This window comes from Coregonus lavaretus, assembly GCF_964263955.1.
Source record: "Coregonus lavaretus genome assembly, chromosome: 16".
Classification (NCBI taxonomy): domain Eukaryota; kingdom Metazoa; phylum Chordata; class Actinopteri; order Salmoniformes; family Salmonidae; genus Coregonus; species Coregonus lavaretus.
The window spans coordinates 38,276,374-38,298,113 of NC_140003.1; the positions used below are offsets into that span (position 1 = coordinate 38,276,374).

Here is a 21,740-nt window from a genome sequence, read left to right on the forward strand (position 1 = left end):
GTAGTGCTCACCAGAATAATGTCTTACATTGATAGAATGTAAAGTTGTCTGTTTTGAATCTCATCACGGACAACTTTAGCATTTTAGCTAATTAGCAACTTTTGAACTACATACTACTTTGCAACTACTTAGCATGTTAGCTAACCCTTCCCCGAACCCTTTTAGCTAACCCTTCCCCTAACCCTTTTAGCTAACCCTTTAACCTAACTTAACCCATTGCCTAGCTAACATTAGCCAGCTAGCCACCTAGCTAGAATACGTAACATATCATACGTTTTGCAAATTCGTAACATATCATACGAAATGGAGTGTCCTGGGTTACGTACAGAATAATACGAAATGCTCTGAGACCAGGTTGTTTATGCGGTTGAAATACTGTCTGTTTGCATAAGTGTCAAAGACAACACATTATAGGCACATTCACATTTTCTCAAGAGCTGCTGAAAGAAAGAAATCATATTTCCCCACTCCTGTTCCCGAGACAAAATTAACATTTGATCTATAATTTTACTGCAAGAAATGCATAATTCTGCAGAAGTTAATATTATATTACGCTTCATGTGGAGGTTATAGGCCTCCATATTTCAGTTACTATTCCATTTAACCGATATGAATTTAAATTAGGAATATTCTGTTTATTCATGGCTACAGGGATACTCGCGAGCGGGATATCAAGTAAACAGCTTATCCCGAATAAGACCTTAAGCGGAATATGAGTTACTATACAGAATACGGTGTGCATGTAAACGTGGACATTGTAACTTCGAACTGGTTGAAAATAGCAGTTGGAAGTTGGATATTTTTTAAATGCTGTCATTTTTAATACTCACTGAGACCTAAAAGGCAACTCCACCACTTTTCAACCTCATGTTCATTATCTCCAGCACAATATCAGTGTCAAAAAGTTAGTAAAATCTAGTAAAAAGTTCTGTCCGATAAACAGCGATTTTCAAACACTATGACATTAGCGGTAACGTGGGGAGCAAGAAAATACCCTCCCTTGTGCTAGAAACTTAAAATATTTTATTTTTTTCCTTTTAATCCTACCCTGTGATGTCACAGAGAAGCATTTTTTTAGGACCTTTCTTCTCATCTTTTTAACCACATATCATAGAAACGCGCTGTTTTCACATATGTAGACAACGGTTTGGTGCTGGAGATGATGAATAAGGTTGAAAAGTGGCAGAATTGCTTTTTAATACAGAGGATTTTACCATGAACACAGAGGATCTTACCATGAACACAGAGGATCTTACCATGAACTAGAGGCTCACAAATTAATAGAGATTAAATGGGACAGAAAAATTTGCAGTAAATTCCAACATGTGTGTGCTTGGATCAGTGAGATTCACAGGCTGATGTCATCACCAATTCATCTCTACCACACCACAACCCCAGCATGAGCATATGCCTGTATTCTCTGTAGGCCTGTGTGTGTGTGTGTGTGTGTGTGTGGCGGCTGCAGTCTTACCAAATGATACACAGGAAAACTCAGCTCAGATAAAAAGCACTGTGAAGCACAGTAGAGCAAAGGAAGGGGGGAAGCACTGTGAAGTAGACTAGAGAGAAGGGGGAAGCACTGTGAAGTAGACTAGAGAGAAGGGAAGAGGGAAGCACTGTGAAGTAGACTAGAGAGAAGGGAAGAGGGAAGCACTGTGAAGTAGACTAGAGAGAAGGGAAGTGGGGAAGCACTGTGAAGTAGACTAGAGAGAAGGGAAGTGGGGAAGCACTGTGAAGTAGACTAGAGAGAAGGGAAGAGGGAAGCACTGTGAAGTAGCCTAGAGAGAAGGGAAGAGGGAAGCACTGTGAAGTAGACTAGAGAGAAGGGAAGAGGGAAGCACTGTGAAGTAGACTAGAGAGAAGGGAAGTGGGGAAGCACTGTGAAGTAGACTAGAGAGAAGGGAAGTGGGGAAGCACTGTGAAGTAGACTAGAGAGAAGGGAAGTGGGGAAGCACTGTGAAGTAGACTAGAGAGAAGGGAAGAGGGAAGCACTGTGAAGTAGACTAGAGAGAAGGGAAGTGGGGAAGCACTGTGGGGAACTTCAACTGAGTACTCAGTGAAGTTAGGCCTACTTTATATGGTAAAAAATTTCCCCAAACGTGAACTATTTCGAGGATCAGTGTTCCAATGTGAAAATAAATAAATTGAGTCCATAGCCTTATTTGGGCAAGCAATTCAACCGCAAACAAACATATTGCCTAAGCCGAGATGGTCAAGGATAACACGGGTCAGATAAACTGCCAGCCTCTCTTTTTAGAAGCACAAACACACACAAAGTTGTGACGGAGACAGACACAAAGCATACATACTCTACAGAGGGAAGTAAGGAATAGTACTTTTAAGCTTCAAAAGAAAAGACTTCAGCTGAAGAACAGAGAAACAGACTTCTAATGCAGTATCCTGTACCTATGGTGACAAGCTGAATCTCACCATTATAACACCAGAGGAGATTGAGGTAGGAGAAGGCTGGCTGGGAGCCATCAGGAGCAGACAGACAGAACCTGACAAACATTGAGCGTTTCTTGTGCTGATGATATCCCTTGGCGAGGCTGTGACCAGGTGATTGCCTGATGACATTTTGGAACGATTATGGCGTAACAGAGGCCACACGGGAGTGTGACTTCGGAGAGAGCCTTACGGCCACAAACTCTCACAAACACAGGTTACACTCACACGCCTCTCTCCATCTCTGCAGTGCTTCCGCTCCTCAGCCTCTTTCTCTCAGTAGTGCATCCCCCAGCCATTGCTCTCCTGCCTCCCACTCCCATGGCTGATACTCTTGTGATCATAGGGACATTCCCTCGATGACACATACACACAGGATGGGACTCATTAACGTATGGAGAGAGTCAGTCATGCTCTTCTCATAAAACCCCATTTTCCAAAGTACTCCATCAGCTCATTCACAGCCATCACTTCAGAGTAGAGCAGATTCACTCATGTGGATGCATCAATGAGTAACTGGTTCAGTGCTAGGCCATCACTAAGCCATCACTAGGCCAACACTTCAGACATCACTAGGACAACACTATCATCATCAATTCCTGGTCCTAGTCTACAAAAACGATGTTTAGTTATCTCAACAGCAGTGGATGAAGTAATAGTCCAGTGCTTTGAAGTGAAGAAGAGGGGGAAACAAGGAGATGGAATGGGGGTAAAGGAGGGGGAGGGATACAGGGAGATGGATGGGGGGGGTAAAGGAGGGGGATATAGACAGGGAGATGGAAGGAGGGTAAAGGAGGGGGAGATGGGGGGTAAAGGAGAGGAGGTATAGACACAGGGAGATGGAAGGAGGGTAAAGGAGAGGGAGATGGGGGGTAAAGGAGAGGAGGTATAGACACAGGGAGATGGAAGGAGGGTAAAGGAGAGGGAGATGGGGGGTAAAGGAGAGGAGGTATAGACACAGGGAGATGGAGGGGTAAAGAAGAGGGACCTAGACACAGGGAGATGGAGGGGGAGTAAAGGAGAGGGAAGGAGGGTAAAGGAGGGGGAGATGGGGGGGTAAAGGAGAGGAGGTATAGACACAGGGAGATGGAAGGAGGGTAAAGGAGGGGGAGATGGGGGGTAAGGAGAGGAGGTATAGACACAGGGAGATGGAAGGAGGGTAAAGGAGGGGGAGATGGGGGGTAAGGAGAGGAGGTATAGACACAGGGAGATGGAGGGGTAAAGAAGAGGGACCTAGACACAGGGAGATGGAGGGGGGTAAAGGAGAGCATGTAAGAGCACCTTCCTCAGGTACTCAGTCATGTTGATGTGACTGAAGTGACAGTTATTGGGTCTCTTTGAAGCATCAGATCAAACACTGATTGAACTCTACTTTGGCAGTGTGTGATGATGCAAAGCCCCACAATGGCAGCGCTAGTGGGTGATGTCAGAGCTATGGCAGCCAGAATGGTTCAGCTGCACCCCTACTGACAGACTGTCAAAGTCAAGCAATGGAATAAATGAGAGAGAGAGAGATTATACATTAGTTTTTTTCTATTTTCATTCAGTGCAGAAACCAACATTACTGTGTGTATGTGTGTCAGGGTTTGGTCCAATAAAAATAAATTTTAAAAGCAGATAATATAATTGGAGCAGGCCAATTGTCCCGGAGAAGAAGAAAAATCCCATTGTGAAATAAAGCTTTATAGCCTATTCATGGATGGAAATACATTTGACTGGTCATGCTTATCGGTCTATAGGTTAATTAGCATACTTTAGTGGAATTAAATTAACGCATTTACTATACATGACGCGCATGTACCTTTTTATCACAAATTGTACAGCATACAGATACAGAGTGAGTGGAAAATCTGTCAGAAAGCACAAGAGCTGATGCTGCAGCATCTTGTGGTGCTTTCAAGACCACTGGGAACTATGAAAAATACGAGGTCAAATCATGACCTCAGTGATCTTCAGGTCGGAAAAGTCGGAGCTCTAGAAAGAGGCCCGAGTTCCCGAGTTGGAATTCCGACTTGGATGACCGTTCAAAACGATTTTTCCTAGTCATGGCTAATTTTTTTCCCAGTCCCCAGTTGTCTTGAACGCACTGAAGTCGGAAGTCTGAGATTTCCGAATTCCCAGTTGTTTTAAACGCAGCAAACAGCAACGGAAGGCAGGCTTCATCAGCGCTTCACACATCACTTTGCAATGAGCTGAAGGCAGCATGCATTTTGAAAACATACTTAATTGTTCGAAGCCTGAACGTTTTAATACATATTATGAGGCATGTCTTACTTTGCTTCAAAGTTAGATCTCCTCTATCTACATTTCTAACAGATATTTTCATCTCTGTCACATGAAACCGCTCGCATGTGCAATGCCCTTTTGACAACAGTGTTTTCCCACAAATTGAACTATGGAACGAACATTCGCGCTAGCCTACTGCCTTGTAGGCATTGCGCACTTTTAATGTGAAGAAATAATAGTTTATCAACATTTTAAGCTAAACGTTCATCTGTTGCATCAGCCTCATTGCTTTTTAACGTTGTTTTTATGTAGCCTAGGCCTACTGGTTGGATGGATTTGGGATCTATCGTCCCACAACTGTCCCAGAGTCTGTTTGGAAGAGGCTATTTCTCACTAAACAAGCTGACCAATAGAATAGGTAGCCTAATCTTTTCTACTATAGTAGATTGACATAGGCTAGTAATTTTGCTGTTTGTTACTCCTCTTGTTGGCTGAGGAAAAGTAAATGTGGACAGTTATTATACCTTACCTGGTTAAATAAAGGTTAAATAAAAAATTAAGAAAATAATTCAGTTGAAGTCAGAAGTTTACATACACCTTAGCCAAATACATTTAAACTCAATTTTTTTTTTTTTTTTACAATTCCTGACATTTAATCCTAGTAAAAATTCCATGTCTTTGGTCAGTTAGGATCACCACTTTATTTTAAGAATGTGAAATGTCAGAATAATAGTAGAGAGAATTATTTATTTCAGCTTTTATTTCTTTCATCACATTCCCAGTGGGTCAGACGTTTACATACACTCAATTAGTATTTGGTAGCATTGCCTTTAAATTGTTTAACTTGGGTCAAACGTTTCGTGTAGCCTTCCACAAGCTTCCCACAATAAATTGGGTGCATTTTGGCCCATTCCTCCTGACAGAGCTGGGTGTAACTGAGTCAGGTTTGTAGGCCTCCTTGCTTGCACACGCTTTTTCAGTTCTGCCCACAAATTCTCTATAGGATTGAGGTCAGGGCTTTGTTATGGCCACTCCAATACCTTGACTTTGTTGTCCTTAAGCCATTTTGCCACAACTTTGGAAGAATGCTTGGGGTCATTGTCCATTTGGAAGACCCATTTGCGACCAAGCTTTAACTTCCTGAATGATGTCTTGAGATGTTGCTTCAATATATCCACATAATTTTCCTTCCTCATGATGCCATCTATTTTGTGAAGTGCACCAGTCCTTCCTGCAGCAAAGCACCCCCACAGCATGATGCTGCCACCCCCGTGCTTCACGGTTGGGATAGTGTTCTTCGGCTTGCAAGCGTCCCCATTTTCCTCCAAACATAACGATGGTCATTATGGCCAAACAGTTCTATTTTTGTTTCATCAGACCAGAGGATATTTTTCCAAAAAGTACGATCTTTGTCCATATGTGCAGTTGCAAACCGTAGTCTGGCTTTTTATGGCGGTTTTGGAGCAGTGGCTTCTTCCTTGCTGAGCGGCCTTTCAGATTATGTTGATATAGGACTCGTTTTACTGTGGATATAGATACTTTTGTAACCGTTTCCTCCAGCATCTTCACAAGGTCCTTTGCTGTTGTTCTGGGATTGATTTGCACTTTTCACACCAAAGTACGTTCATCTCTAGGAGACAGAATGCGTCTCCTTCCTGAGCAGTATGACGGCTGCGTGGTCCCATGGTGTTTATAGTTGCGTACTATTGTTTGTACAGATGAACGTGGTACCTTCAGGCGTTTGTAAATTGCTCCCAAGGATGAACTAGACTTGTGGAGGTCTACAATTTTTTCCTGAGGTCTTGGCTGATTTCTTTTGATTTTCCCATGATGTCAAGCAAAGAGGCACCGAGTTTGAAGGTAGGCCTTGAAATACATCCACAGGTACACCTCCAACTGACTGAAATTATGTCAATTAGCCTATCAGAAGCTTCTAAAGCCATGACATCATTTTCTGGAATTTTCCAAGCTGTTTAAAGGCACAGTAAACAGTGTATGTAAACTTCTGACCCACTGGAATTGTGCTACAGGGAATTATAAGTGAAATAATCTGTCTGTAAACAATTGTTGGAAAAATTACTTGTGTCATGCACAAAGTAGATGTCCTAACCGACTTGCCAAAACTATAGTTTGTTAACAAGAAATTTGTGGAGTGGTTGAAAAACGCATTTTAAATGACTCCAACCTAAGTGTATGTAAACTTCCGACTTGAACTGTACGTTTAAAGTGCACATCAGAATTCGGTAAGAAGGATCGCACATCGTTGCATCCTTGACTTGCATGTTCTGTTAATATGAATTACCATATTCTAAATGGGATTTCTGTCATTCTGAGCACCGTGGGTGGACGCCCTAATCAGCTTATGCACCCAAAGCATATGGGTCCAGTAAATATCTCAAATGCCCGGTAAATTAAAATGTTGCCGGTCAAATGTCCGGCGTCACATTTTCCTAACGGAAACCCTGGTGTGTGTGTACCTGGTCAAGAAAGACTCCTGGCCCTAATAATAACTTTGTGTGACTGCTGTTGAGACATGTTTCATGTTGATTCGCCAAACCCACTGGCTCCAGGTCATCTATAAATCACTTCTAGGCAAATCCCCGCCTTATCTTAGCTCATTGGTCACCATAGCAACACCCACCCGTAGTATGCGCTCCAGCAGGTATATCTCACTGGTCATCCCCAAAGCCAACACCTCCTTTGGCTGCCATTCCTTCCAGTTCTTTGCTGCCAATGACTGGAACGAACTGCAGAAATCTCTGAAGCTGGAGACACTTATCTCCCTCACTAACTTTAAGCATCAGTTGTCAGAGCAGCTTACCGATCACTGCACCTGTACACAGCCCATCTGTAATTAGCCCACCCAACTACCTCATCCCCATATTGTTATTTATTTTGCTCATTTGCACCCCAGTATCTCTACTTGCACATCATCTTCTGCACATCTATCACTCCAGTGATAATACTAAATTGTAAATATTTTGCACTATGGCCTATTTATTGCCTTACCTCCATAACTTACTACATTTGCACACACTGTATATAGATTTTCTATTGTGTTATTGACTGTACGTTTTGTTTATTCCATATGTAACTCTGTGTTGTTGTTTTTATTGCACTGCTTTGCTTTATCTTGGCCAGGTCGCAGTTGTAAATGAGAACTTGTTCTCAACTGGCTTACCTGGTTAAATAAAAGGTGAAATATTTTTTTTTTTGAAAATTAACATTTTCCTCCCGCCAGGTTCCTGAGTTTCTGAAGCCCGGCCCCACCAGGATCCCCAAACCAAAGGCTACGGTACGCCGAGAGGGACAAACAGCACTATTAAACACTGGACAGAGCAAAGGACAGCCGCCTGCCGCCGCCATGCACTCTGGGAAAAACACTGTGAATGGTCAGACTGTTTTCAACAGGAGAAACGCTCCAACCACATTCTGAGCCACACGATAGACACGGTTGGGGTGTATTCAGTGGAAACGTTCAGAACATATGGAAATGAAGATGGAAATGAAATAACTACATCTGTGACACAATTCCCTATTTTACTGACTAGGGAAAGAACACATTGCAGGTGCTATAATATTTGAGACCAACTGATTGCACTAGTGCTGTGTAAATCAATAAAGAATGTATTTTTATGTCATTGTGTGCAATCTGTCAATTTCCTGGTGGTCTATTGAAACGTTCAAATTCTCCTTTACAGATGCTACACATGGGATTTTTGTTAATTTTTGAATTGTAATTTCAGAAAACGTCCATAATATATATATGGTTCTAACAGTGTTACTTACCCGCCAGTGTTGTGATTGGCGGTGATATTTGTCTATTGATTTCTGCAGCCAGAGCAGCATCTGTTGTCAAACTGGGAAAGCTGTTCGGACTTTGTGGCTGCGTTATCTAGTGGAAATCGCTCAGTCATTTCCTGGTTGCTAATATTCTACACTGTTCGCTCAATTTCAGTTTGTGAGAAAACAAGCACTGAATAGTGTATATAATCATCGTACCATCTAAATCGCTGTGACATATTTTCAATAACAAAAAATATCGTTTTTACAGCTGTTTCAAGTTGGTGGACCAAAACCGCTGTTTGAAGCTGGTGGACCAAAACCGAAAGTAACTTTTATTTTGGTCCACCCGCTTCAAACAGCTGTAAAAAGTATATTTTTGGTTATCGAAAAGATATGTCACAGTGATTTGATGGTACAATGATTCCCTTCACTATGCAAAAATGACGGTGCAAAAAAAATCAAAAAAATCCTATGTGTAGTAACGTTGGACGATATTTGGGGAGACATCTTCTACGATATGCTACTCCAAATATCACAATATCCAATATAATCTCTTTCCACCGTTAATGACAATCATTCCAGACTGTGCATTTTTTTTTGCTTATTTACAATATTATAGTTGCATTCTCATTAAATAATATTTGTGTGGAGAAGAAATAAGGCTTAGTTAATTCATTTACAACATATTGATACAGCCCAACTGATAAAACTGCAAAGTTTTGATTTGTAAACTTCAAATAGAGTATAGTCTTGCACATCACAATATATCATCTTGCACTTCATGATATATCAATGTCAAATATCACAATTTTCAATTTAATAATACTGTATATCGACCCAACCCCAAATGTGTAGCACCTTTAAAGTTGTCAAGGTAGGAGCATGAGGAAACTATTCAAATGTTCATACTCGACAAGTATGTTCCCCCCCCCGCTAAACTAGCTTTCCAGAAACAAGTATGATTTCAAATTCAAAAGAGAAAGTGCAAATTTCTACATGTACATTGTTATACGAATGAGAGTGATCAAATACAGACACTATTTTGTATGTAAACTTTGTCTGTAATCAGTCTCTAAATGTTGTCTATCACTAACTGCACCATAGACCCAGTCGGTATTAGATAGAACGTCGCGACCCTACCCGCCTGTGGGGAAAACAACCTGTGGTTACGTAGGTTAACCCATTCGCTCACAGCAAAACCTTGACCTTGTTCAAACGCAATTTTCTTGTTGTCTGCTTGTTTTAGTCAATTGCAAAACAACATTTAAGAAAAGCACAACATGACTAAAGATTACTTTTCAACATTTGCCTGCTCCCTAGCATTCTCACTACTTAGAAAAACGTAATATTGTACGGCTTCCCTCATGCCCCTTTTCATGACGATGCTAGCAGCCATTTGAGTGAGTGAGTGCTAGCTACCGACCGGAACATTAAGCTAGCCAATGTAACAGTTTTGATTCTGTCCCTCTCCTCGCCCCAACCTGGGCTTGACCAGGGACCCTCTGCACACATCGACAACAGTCACCCTCGAAGCACCATTATCCGTCGTAGAGCAAGGGGAACAACTACTTCAAGGTCTCAGAGCGAGTGACGTCACCGATTGAAACGCTACTGGCGCGCAACGCTAACTAGCTAGCCATTTCACACCAATTACACCAAGACCAACAACACAAACAAACAGACTATACAGCTACAATTAGTGAGTGGAGTTACAAACGGAATGCACTAAAGAAGTTAAAATGTCTTACCTGTGATTAAATGTTTTCCACACACATGGCTACGTGTGGCCTACTTGGACACCGTGTCCCCACATTTCCCACGCTCCCACACCGAATAGCCTGCAGCCACAGGGCTCTTCTCGCAGGCTCTATTTCTCTACGTGGGATCATTGCGAACCATAGGTTGGGATTTGACCTGGCTACATGTACATTAAACAACACAGCAGCTTTTCGGCATGTTTTGTTATTTCTGTATAACTAAAAACCTACGACGAAGTTGCCTCTTTTACAACGGGGGTCAATGGGAAAGAATGTTGGTTCCCCCCAATTTGTGGTCGAGGGGAATTCCTTATTATTACGTGAATACAGACTGAGAATATAGTCTGAGTACAAGTCTCTTTAGCTAACATTCCATTCTTTGCCACTGTCATTGCCAAAGAGACTGGCCTTTCGTCAATCTCAACATGCAATATGCGCTGGATTTACAGCGGAGTTGCTCATTGGTTGTTGGAAATAACATTAATATTTTCCATGACCATATGTGAAGCCTGGAAAATAGAGTTAGAATTATAACAAAGTCAAAAACAATAATTTAGCTGTTAGCTAGGCAAGTTGTTGTATTTTGACGCTTAAAATCAAAACTAAGACATTTTGTGGTTGGAACTGAAGTATGTATTTAGTTTGAGAATTTAGATGTGAGCTAGCAACTTTTGACAGACTGGTTTCATCTGGACAAACACAAAATGGTTGCTTAGCAACTGGATACCAACATGTTCTGTGGAGAATTTTTTTTCAAATATTTGCATAATCATTGTGATTGGAGGATAGCTTTGAGGGTGATCGAATCAGGATAAAATCCTCTGTTCTCCTCAAGCTCATTAACATTAATGATAGAATGTTCATATTTGAAGATGGCAGAAAGGCCAGTCTCTTTGGCACATGACAAGTACAGAGAGTGGATTAGCTAAAGAGACTGGTACCCAGGCAATTTTTTTTTACTAACCCAAGATAGACCACAGCCTGTCGTTTCCAATGGGAGCAAATTAATCATAGTCCGCAGAACAAGCAAGGAGGTGGGCAGAACCCAAGCACAATATTGGCAAGTTCTATAAATATTTGCATATTTCTGTTAGGGAACGCCTACTCTGAACTGCGTGTGTGCAATAACAAGTCGCTCTTGCGCTCCTAAACAACGCAAAAAAATAATAATTGTTTACTTTGGCAAAGGGTAAAGACTACAAAACTTAGTCCAACCTGTTCGTAACAGATTTTAGTTTTGGAAACAGAAAACTGCATCGAGATCAAATGTTTCATCAATGAGAAAATTTGCAGAATATCGGCCAAAATCAATCTCGCTCCATCTTCTCTCACTGCCGGCTACTGGGCTTCCTCTCACCACCATATTTGGTAGTGAGTGGAACCGCCAACCGGATGCTTCACATTTACACATTCGGTGAAATATCTGCCTCATTGCTCTATCTGTGGTACAGGTCTAAAAACACGCCGAACTTCAACTACCACAATCCACCTCGGTGTGCGCGCCATCAGCTGGACACATGTGGAAAACAGAACAGACACGCATGTTGCTTTGGCTAACTAACTAAAATGTATGAACAAACACAGCGCAGGCATACGATTAAAATACCCGAAACGTACTCTGAAGAGGACAGTAGAGCAATTGCTTTGAATACAAGCTTGTTATGCAGGACTTCAGCTAAACATGGACAGAATAGCCAAGCATGGGAGTCCAGTTAGCTAGCTATCTATATTAGCTGTCCTACAGATAAAAACACCCAGTGCAATGACAGATATGAGACGGTATTTTGCTCAATCAAAGGCACACAGATACTTCCAGCTGTTAGAAATATTATAACTTACCCGAATTGCCCTTTTGTTCCCACCAATCATCACCTAAATCGTCCCCCATCTTCAAATCCAAAACTACCGCTGCGTTGTGACTTCTGGTTGTTCACAATCGCATGACATTTGTGAACAGTTTAACCGGAAGTGTTACTGGGAAATTATTAAGCCATCAACTCTATACTTGCTGCGTTGCGTTAGGTTAAGTCTACACCGACAAAGCCCCTGCAAAAGAAACAGTCACCAAAGGGGCATCTGTTATTATGTCAAGCTTTCAAGGTGGCTGCAAGAAATAATTGCTGGACCGCTGAGAATCGGTATGTGACATTGCGGTATGTAACATAGCTCAAATATTAGTATCTTAACATTCAAATCTACAGATTCAAGAGAAATGGACGCAATTAAAGCACGGCACGTGTCATGACAAGTTTCTGCATAAATTACAATGTTTTAAAATGTAACGTAGGCTGTTATTAAGAGAGAATGTATTTCTGATTGATTTCTTTTATGGGGAATCTGCAACTTGAGCCCTATTCTATTCAGACTTTATTATATCTAGGCTTGCCTAAACATCAGACAGTTACCTTGGTTACTCCATGGATTTTCAGTCTGACCAAAGTTGCTCTAAAAAGACGCAATAGTCTCTACAAGACAGAATGTTGAATAAAAGTATATTTACACTTACTTTACTGGTTGTTGGCTACATGCTATTGGTCCTTTTGGCAGTAGGAGTTAGGCTCGGCCATATTGTGCAAGTGTTTGTCACATGCAAATTGTATCAGTATTGACAATAAAACGGAAATACAAACCGATATACAGACCAGCGTACTGAAGGTCGCGTTGATAACACTTCCATGTGGATATTTTGTATCAGATTACCTCCGACATAGGGACAACATTTGTGGACAACAGGTAAAGTTGAAATGAAGTTTTTTCAACATTCTGACTTGTAATGGGACTGTTTGGGAAAGCTGAGCCTACATGTTAGAGACAAGTGTATAAGTATTTCACTCTCGGATTCTAACAGAGGCTGTATCTAGGCCTACTCTATTCTATTCTGTATTTAATCCAGACTATTTTGTACAATCAATGTGTAATCTATGTCTGGGTGAAATTTTTCAAAAGCCCCAAAGGGTACATTTCTTAAAGAGGAAATACGCATATTTTACTTTCTAAGTGGAGGTTTTGGGCAAATTACCCTGTTGAAAAGAAGGTTGTCCTAATCAGAACACATCGTCCCAGGGTGGCCTCCTATAGGCCTACTTCATCATCTGAGTAGAGATAGTGGCTTTTGTTTCACATGCAGTGGAGCTATATCTCAAAAGACGAGGCTTGCCATAATACAGGTCCACTTTCTGACCTTTGGGAGATGACAGATGCAATTACAGAAGAGTACAATACCACTACACATGCATTAGTCATCATCATCAGAGGTAATGCCTCCTCAGGGCATTGGGCTGCAGCGGCTTGTTCCCTGGAGTGTCTTTCTCTGCAGTTCACATTACACACTCTCTGTTCTGTCATCATCACAGAGATGGGCCTTCTCATCAGTTTTGCACACAGAGAGAAAGAAAGAAGGGGGGGAAAGACAAGAAGAAAAAGGAGGATGTGATTGGAATGGTGCCCTCCTTTCTGCAGCTGTGGAGGAGAGAAGAGAGGGAGGGAGGGAGGGACAAGCCTTCTGGGAGTAATTGTGTGTTTCTGTCGGAATAACACATTTTCTGCCTGGGAGAGGCTGCGAGACGTTTGATTAAAGCTTTGCCACCGAGTGGCGAGAACAGGCTGATTACTGAGGAAATTATACAGGGTCAGGATGGCTATGCTGTGGTAACCCCAGAAAGCAGAGATAAAGAAAAGAGAAGAGGGAAAGAAAGGAAGGACAAAGTGAACACATTGCGCTGAGTGCAGCCAACATTCAGATGAGGCAATGGGTCGGAAATGGCAGCTCCACATGTAATTAACTGGTCTATCATCCCAAGAAAGAGACAGACGTCTGCCTCAGCTCTCCTCCTCTCTGGTAGTGTTGGCTGTGTGTTAGTGAGGTTCAATGAATCTACAGCTTCTAGTTACTGTATGTCTGTGTGTAAAGGAACAATCCTGCTCTCTGTGCCACTGGGAACAATAGGGAAATAAACTTTTTTTTCAAAGTTCATCAGCCATTTTTATTGTTTGGCACAACAGCTGATATGATTAGTTTTGAAGAAAACATCTGTTAACTCATATGAGAAGAGAGAGAAAAAGACTCTTGCCAAAACATGAGCAGATGACTCTCCTGATACAGACAATATCAATAAGAAACTGTGGGAATTAAAAAGATCCCCAGACGTTCTCCTGAAAGCTTGTTTTTGTGTGTGAGAGAGAGAATTGGAGCGAGAGAGAGAATTGGAGAGAGAGAGAGAGAATTGGAGCGAGAGAGAGAGCGAGCGAGAGAGAGAGAGAGAGAGAGAGAGAGAGAGAGAGAGAGAGAGAGAGAGAGAGAGAGAATTGGAGAGAGAGCGAGAGAGGATGAAAGTCTTTAAGACTAGGTGCTCTAGCAGCTGTGTCTGTGGGCCTGTGTGTGATTGCAGACTGCGGTGTGTCTGTGTTAATGTGTTGATTTTGTTGGATGCATCTGTTCCTCGCTTTCCCTTTTTAATGATCACAAGGAGACGTGTTATATTTGGAATATCGTCCTCTCTGATGCTGGGCGTTTCTCCACTGAACACTAAGAGAGAACGACAGCGGAGCAAATGAGGAGAAGGAGAAAGAGGGCGAGAGAGAGAAAGAGGGAGAGAGAGAGAAGTCTAATTAGCAATGAAATCGTTCAGTGCTAATTACTGTGCGCCCACAAATGTCTCTCTCTCGCTCGTTTTTCTCTCCCAGAACTTTAACTATAACACTCTCTATTCTGATTTTCTCTCTGACCCTCATACTCCATTTTGTCCCCCTCCCTCCCTCCCTTTCTCTTTCCTTACTCTCATTGAGCCTCTACATACAAAGTGATAATCCCCTCCACACAAATGGAATGGGAACCACACAGAAATCAATTTCAGTTCCATTTCCATGACACTTTAAGTGTGTAGCAGCATACACTAGGTTTTTAATGAGGTAGATTAGTGTTTACTGTTGTCTCTGTTTGTTTTTTCTTGTTTTTCTCCTAACTGCAGCATTGAGACACTCGTACTCAGTCAAGAGGCACTCGTTCACACTCACTCTATCTCTCACTCAATTAAATTATATTCAAAGGCATGGGAAACATATGTTTACATTGCCAAAGCAAGTGAAATCGATAATAAACAAAAGTGAAATAAACTATCAGAAATTAACAGTAAACATTACACTCAAAAAAGTTTCTAAAGATTAGAGACATTTCAAATGTTATATTATCTCTCTGTCTCTGTCTCTGTCTCTCTCTCTGTCTCTCTCTCTCTTTCATATGAAATAGTCCCATAAGAATGGTCATTTAAAATTATCCGGTTCAAAACTGTTTACTATTATGTGGTCAGGCCATTACTCTGGCTGACCACATTACGCCCTGGTCACTTCGGGCCTACTAGGTGTGGAGGGGTCAGGGGTCAGCAGTGACATCCCTGATTGGACAGCTGTGTCTGAGGAAGAACAAACAAACAGGAAGTGACCTTGAGCTCCACTAAACTTTGCCACAAACAACTTCCTGTGTCTCCAAATTCCCTCTGTATTCATGAGCATCTGGTTGAGCTTAACCCACAAGGAGCCGAGCTGCATTCTAAAGACATGGCAGGGATCTTTATTGTTTTCGCATTCCTCGTGTTTTATATTTGACGTTCTTTTGGCTTGGCAGACTCAGTGGCACTCTGCTGTTCAATAATTATGCTATTCGACGGATTGCAGTACCTGACCTGTGTGTGTGTGTGTGTATGTGTTTGTGTGCGTACATGTGTGCGTGTGTGCATGTGTGTTTGCCTCTATGCATTCGTGTGCACGTGTGTCCACAGATGGGTTGACCTAGAGAGACAGAGCTCTCCTGTGGACGTGTGTCTTGGGGTTATAAGAGAGACAGAAGGTGTGCCAGTGCAGGCCTGTGTATGCTGTATGGCACTGGCCCCAGTTCCTGTCAGCCTCATCAAATGTTTAAGCACATGGGTCAGGTCAGCTCAGCAATCAGGGCTGGAACTCACAGGTCAACACTTCAGGTCTAACAGCCTTTTGACTGCAATCTATTCACTATAAACTGATTTATTTACTTTGAGGCTACATCCACTATGTGGTAAGGTATTAGATATTAGGTACTGGTGTAGTTTCCACATAATAGGAAATGAGTATAGGTATTAATTGTTGATTAATAAATGTATCATAATAAAGGTTCCATCTTCCATGGTTATTCCAGCCATTCACATTCTCATACAGAGTGTGTGTGTGTGTGTCTTCAGGTGTATCTAGGGTTGCTTGTTGACAATGCAGTTTAGAGAGGTGAGCCAAGACCTTTCAAAAACCTGATCAGAGTGCCAGTGATATTTTGTCCCATACAGCGCTCACCGTCATTAAATGAGGAAGTGACATCGCTAAAGACCAAAGACCCTTCAAAGACCCTCCACAGCTGCGAAGCTGTGCTCTGAGTGACACCAACATCGCCAAGGTGACAACTGAGTCAGAACACCTGTGTCAGGTTATACGTACACGCCGTGAGACTCCCGGGTGAGAGGGGGCTGATGGGTAATGCTCCTTTCAGGTGGGAGCTTGTCGTCCACGTGGCATTTAATTACACAACACCGACAGGTCAGGAAATAAACAGGAAGTAAATAAATGCTGATGGTGTTGAAATGAACGAGACTGGTGTGCCAATTGGCCACTGTTTCAAAACTATATTCCATAGAGTGTCAGAATGGTTTCTTAACTTTTAATGTATTATTTTCCTCATCCATTCTTCCTGCATCCAATATTGCCATATCCTCAAAGCATGATGTTTCTATTTCTTACTAAATCTTCAAATATGAAAGAACACACAGAGAGGTGTAGCCTTGGTATTGGCATTTCAGCTTCTCACAGCTCGTGCAATAACATCCTGAGTGACATATGCAAATGAGGATGATAATACCGTGGCAACACAGGACCCCTTGCCCCCAGTACAACACCAAGACAGAGAATAGTTTCATAATCTTACTTATTAATTGTAATTTCTGCAGAAATCCATCAAATATAATTTGGAAAACAATCCCCTGGCATCTATTCAGACTGGGGGTTATTGGGATTTACACTGAGTGTTTGCTTGACGGAGGACAATAAAGCTGCAAGTTAATTGTGCTATTATCAGAAGTTTCAGCCTCACTGCGTGGCTGGCTTCTCTTTTCATGCAAATATTTGACATCTAAACTTTTCGGTGATGGAGGCAAATTCAGTTGTCCTGCAGATTCTCTACATTTCCTTGCAGGTTGGTACAGACGCACAGATACACATGCATAGACACATGCACACAGACACACACACTTAAGATGAAGTAAGATGGCGGAGCTGATGAGGGGCGCCTCTTGTTAATTATTACTTTGTTTGCTCAGAATGATTGTGCAATAATTTCTTACGACTGACAAACACTTCTGGGTCATGAATCGGAAGCTACACACCCTCCCAGATCTGGAATACTACATACATTCGCTCCTTACCTGTTGCTGCTGACCAAGATGACCGAAGGCAACGGTGGAGACGAAGAAGAGGCAGGAAAGGGAGACTCCAAGCCTGGCTGAAAAGACGGGCTACACGGCCTCCTCTTCTTAGTATCCTGATGGCTACCGAGCCATCCAGGAAGACTCTCACTGCTCCGGACGACCAGGTGTTTTTGCTCTCCGAGGCTGACGTGAGGAAAAATCTCAAGAGTGAATACTCACAAAGCTATTATTGTAGAATAATAGTGAAGACATCAAAACCATGAAATAACACATGGAATCATGTAGTAACCAAAAAAGTGTTAAATCATATTTTATATTTCAAATTCTTCAAATAGCCACCCTTTACCTTAATGACAGCTTTGCACACTCTTGGCATTCTCTCAACCAACTTCACCTTGAATGCTTTTCCAACAGTCTTGAAGGAGTTCCCACATATGCTGAGCACTTGTTGACTGCTTTTCCTTCACTCTGCGGTCCAACTCATCACAAACCATCTCAATTGGGTTGAGGTCAGGGGATTGTGGAGGCCAGGTCATCTGATGCAGCACTCCATCACTCTCTCCTTCTTGGTAAAATAGCCCATACACAGCCTGGAGGTGTGTTGGGTCATTGTCCTGTTGAAAAACAAATGATAGTCCCACTAACCCCAAACCAGATGGGATGGCGTATCGCTGCAGGATGCTGTGGTAGCCATGCTGGTTAAGTGTGCCTTGAATTCTAAATAAATCACAGACAGTTTCACCAGCAAAGCACCCCCACACCATAACACCTCCTCCTCCATGCTTTACGGTGGCCGGTTGGACGTACTGCCAAATTCTCTAAAACAATGTTGGAGGTGGCAAAAGCTCTGGTGGACATTCCTGCAATCAGCATGCCAATTGCACGCTCCCTCAAAACTTGAGACTTCTGTGGCATTGTGTTGTGTGACAAAACTGCACATTTTAGAGTGGCCTTTTATTGTCCCCATTACAAGTTGCACCTGTAATGATGATAATGCTATTTAATCAGCTTCTTGATATGCCACACCTGTCAGGTAGATGGATTATCTTGGCAAAGCAGAAATGCTCACTAACAGGGATGTAAACAAATTTGTGCACAACATTTTAGAGAAATAAGCTTCCTGCACCTGAGGACTGACAAAATTGTCCATGTAACTTAATTGTCAACATATCAATCCCAATGTATGAAAGAGAGAGAGAGAGAGAATAATGTTTGAAATGTCTCAAATCTTTTGAAAGAGAGATTCGCCTGCAGGTTTCGACTCCTTCACAACTGCTATTTACACTCCCACACTCTCATTGTCTCCTTTACTACAGAGAGGAGTTTGTGTTCTCTCTCTCTTTTCACTTATTAATTTACCCTTATCTCACCAGGTCGATTAGACTGATCGTTCCAAACAGTAAATGTCATGAATAGATCTGACATGATTCCTACACCTACATGTCAGAAAGGTTAGTGCTATCCGGGATCCTTGGGACGTCCCTACCCTAAACCCTAACCTTAACCCCTACCCTTCCCTAACCCTAACATTAACCCTTACCTTAACAGTTTTAAGGAAGTTGGGACGTTCCAAGGACCCCTTTTAGACTTTTCCATGTCAGAGAGGCATGTTTGCGGTCAGGGAAAAGTAGGGAAAAATGTCAATGTATGGAGTTCTAGAAACCGCATCAGTAGAAAAAGAAGGAGAGCAGAAAAACACAGCTGAACTGTCATTAGTATGGGTTCCTCGTCATGGCTGGCTCACAGCTCTATAGCTGGAGCACCAGGGGGGAGCAGCATGGTGCAAATTAGGTTGGATTTCATCTTAAAGAAGCTCGAAGCCCCTTACTCCCACCACAGGGCCGGTGTGTGTGTGTGTGTGTGTGGGGGGGTGGGTACATGCTTGCGTGTGTGTGTGTGTGTGTGAGACAGAGAGCGAGAAGAGAGAGCGAGAGATTCCTCTCTCTCTCTACTTTGTTCTATGCCTGTACATCTCATTCTGAGAACAGGAGTAGATATTTTTCACCTATCTCTACAAAATGAATTATTACCTATTTCACAATATGTAAATGACTCTAACTAGTAGTTACTGGTTATTAGTAAGGACAGTAGCCACTGGGCAAAAACTGGTTGAATCAAAGTTGTTTCCATGTAATTTCAACAAAAATAAATACATGTGATGATTTTGAATCAACATTGAAAACTGATTGGATTAGAAAAAAAATATCACTTAAGGGATTTCTTTTTTTTCCAGCTTTTAACCTAAATCCAATGACATGGTGACATGTTTTTTTTTTTTTCTTCAAGTTGGATTCAGGTTAGTTGACAACTCAACCAAATATAGATTAAAACTATGCCCAGTGGGTAGTTTTATGTTTTATGTTCAGGAGGTGGGGAAAGCAAATCCTCAGTTAAAGTAAGGGATCCCATTCTGGTCTGTATTATAAGAAAAGGCTGTGAGAGGCGAGCCAGTCTAGTTGTTCTGTTTAGTCCAGCTTGCTGTGCTGCTTCACCAGTTTCACTGCTTGTTATCGTTTGAAGAGGCTGAGTGATGTCACATTCCAAACAGCTGTGTGTATTGATAGTGAACAGTAGAAATACTGCCTATACGTGGCAGTGGGGAGTCTTTTTCTGATGCCTCTCTGGTATTTTGTGCCTAAAGATAGGAGACCTCACACACAGTGACACATGCAGCATGCTGCCTTTATGTCCTCTCCAGATAATCAGAGAGAGAGAGAGAGAGAGTTTTTTTTGTTGAGTTTTTATAAAACCTTTATTTTATACTCAAGTGTTAACATAAATAATGGCACACTGCCTTTTCAGAAATGAAACAACAAATGTCATTCCTAAATAAAAATGAAAACAAAAATAAAAATAAATTAAATAAAAATACAAAAAAAACATACATTCAAGTCATTTCATCAACAAAAAATAGTTTCCCCTCCTCCACAAAACAAACCACTCTTTCGTAGGCCCACTTCTCCTCAAACAATGGGAGATCTTTTACAGCCGAGAAGAACTCAAAATCCACTTTTATTCTCGCTTTCACTAATCCTTTAAAAACACATCTTACATCCTGCCCATATCCCGTTTCTATCTTATGTTTCCTACTCAGAAAAATTGATATCTTAGCTTGTCCCAAAATAAAATTTGACATTTTCTTTTCTGTTGCTTACTATACTGAAACCCCAAAATAAAAACAGTGTTATTGAAAATCTCCTCTACAGCTTTAAACAAAGACTCCAGCATTTCCAAGAGAGGTTTTATCCTCTCACACTCCATAAAACAGTAAAAAATTGTTTATCTTATATTACAAAAAGGACATCCATCTCCAACATCTGAGTTAATAACAGATACAAAAGCATTAACTGCAATGATGCCATGCAAAACCCTCCATTGCATATCCCCAGTACCCTTTTGTAACGGTGGCTTGAACAGTGCTCTCCATGCTGGCTTTACCTTGTCATCAATGTCCAATTTTACCCTCCATGGAGTGTCTTTTCTATTTTTCAATGTATCTTTATTCAACACCTTGACACACCCCCTATATGTCTTTCCCATTCACCTCATCCAAACCCACCTCTTCCAACCCTCACAAATCCAGTAATAACGCCTTTCTTTCTGACTCTGGGATATTGGGTGTAATCCCTAGTCTTGGAAATGAGACGTTTTCATCTTGTACCTCCTTCTTGTGACTCTTCAGCATACCCCACTCTTCTGCTGACAGAGCCTTCCTGCAGCTTCCCAGCGGTTGTCCGACAATCCTTTCCGACCTCACCCCCAAATGTTCAGCCACCCATCTTCCATCCATTAAGGCGGGCCCAGCCATGGCCATTAACTGTTTTAAGGTGATGATTTTGCCCTTCACCAGAATCTTGGAGAAATGTGGAACAGCTGCAGTTGTACAATCCAGTCTTGCCCCATACACCAGAGGTTCCTCCAACAGCCAATGCACTGACTCCGCTGAAGTTCGTCTGGACACCTTCATTATGCTCCACACCCTAAGAAGGCCTCTGTAAAACGGAGGTACTCCCTCCCTAGAAATCTGGCTACTATCAACCAAAAATAAAGCCTTCTTTAAACCTAATCCCCAAACCTGCTGTAATAC

General features: G+C 41.9%; 1 protein-coding gene across 1 annotated transcript in view; it reads right to left on the minus strand.

The window, feature by feature from the left end:
• LOC311144153 (protein CMSS1-like) overlaps window positions 1–12,140 on the minus strand; it is a 60,040-nt gene extending 47,900 nt beyond the window's left edge. The window contains exon 1 of the mRNA XM_084180148.1: window positions 12,054–12,140. Within this exon, the coding sequence (XP_084036274.1) occupies window positions 12,054–12,102 (49 nt within the window). The 5' untranslated portion in view covers window positions 12,103–12,140. The remainder of the gene's footprint in view (window positions 1–12,053) is intronic.
• Between the last annotated feature and the right edge of the window lie 9,600 nt (window positions 12,141–21,740).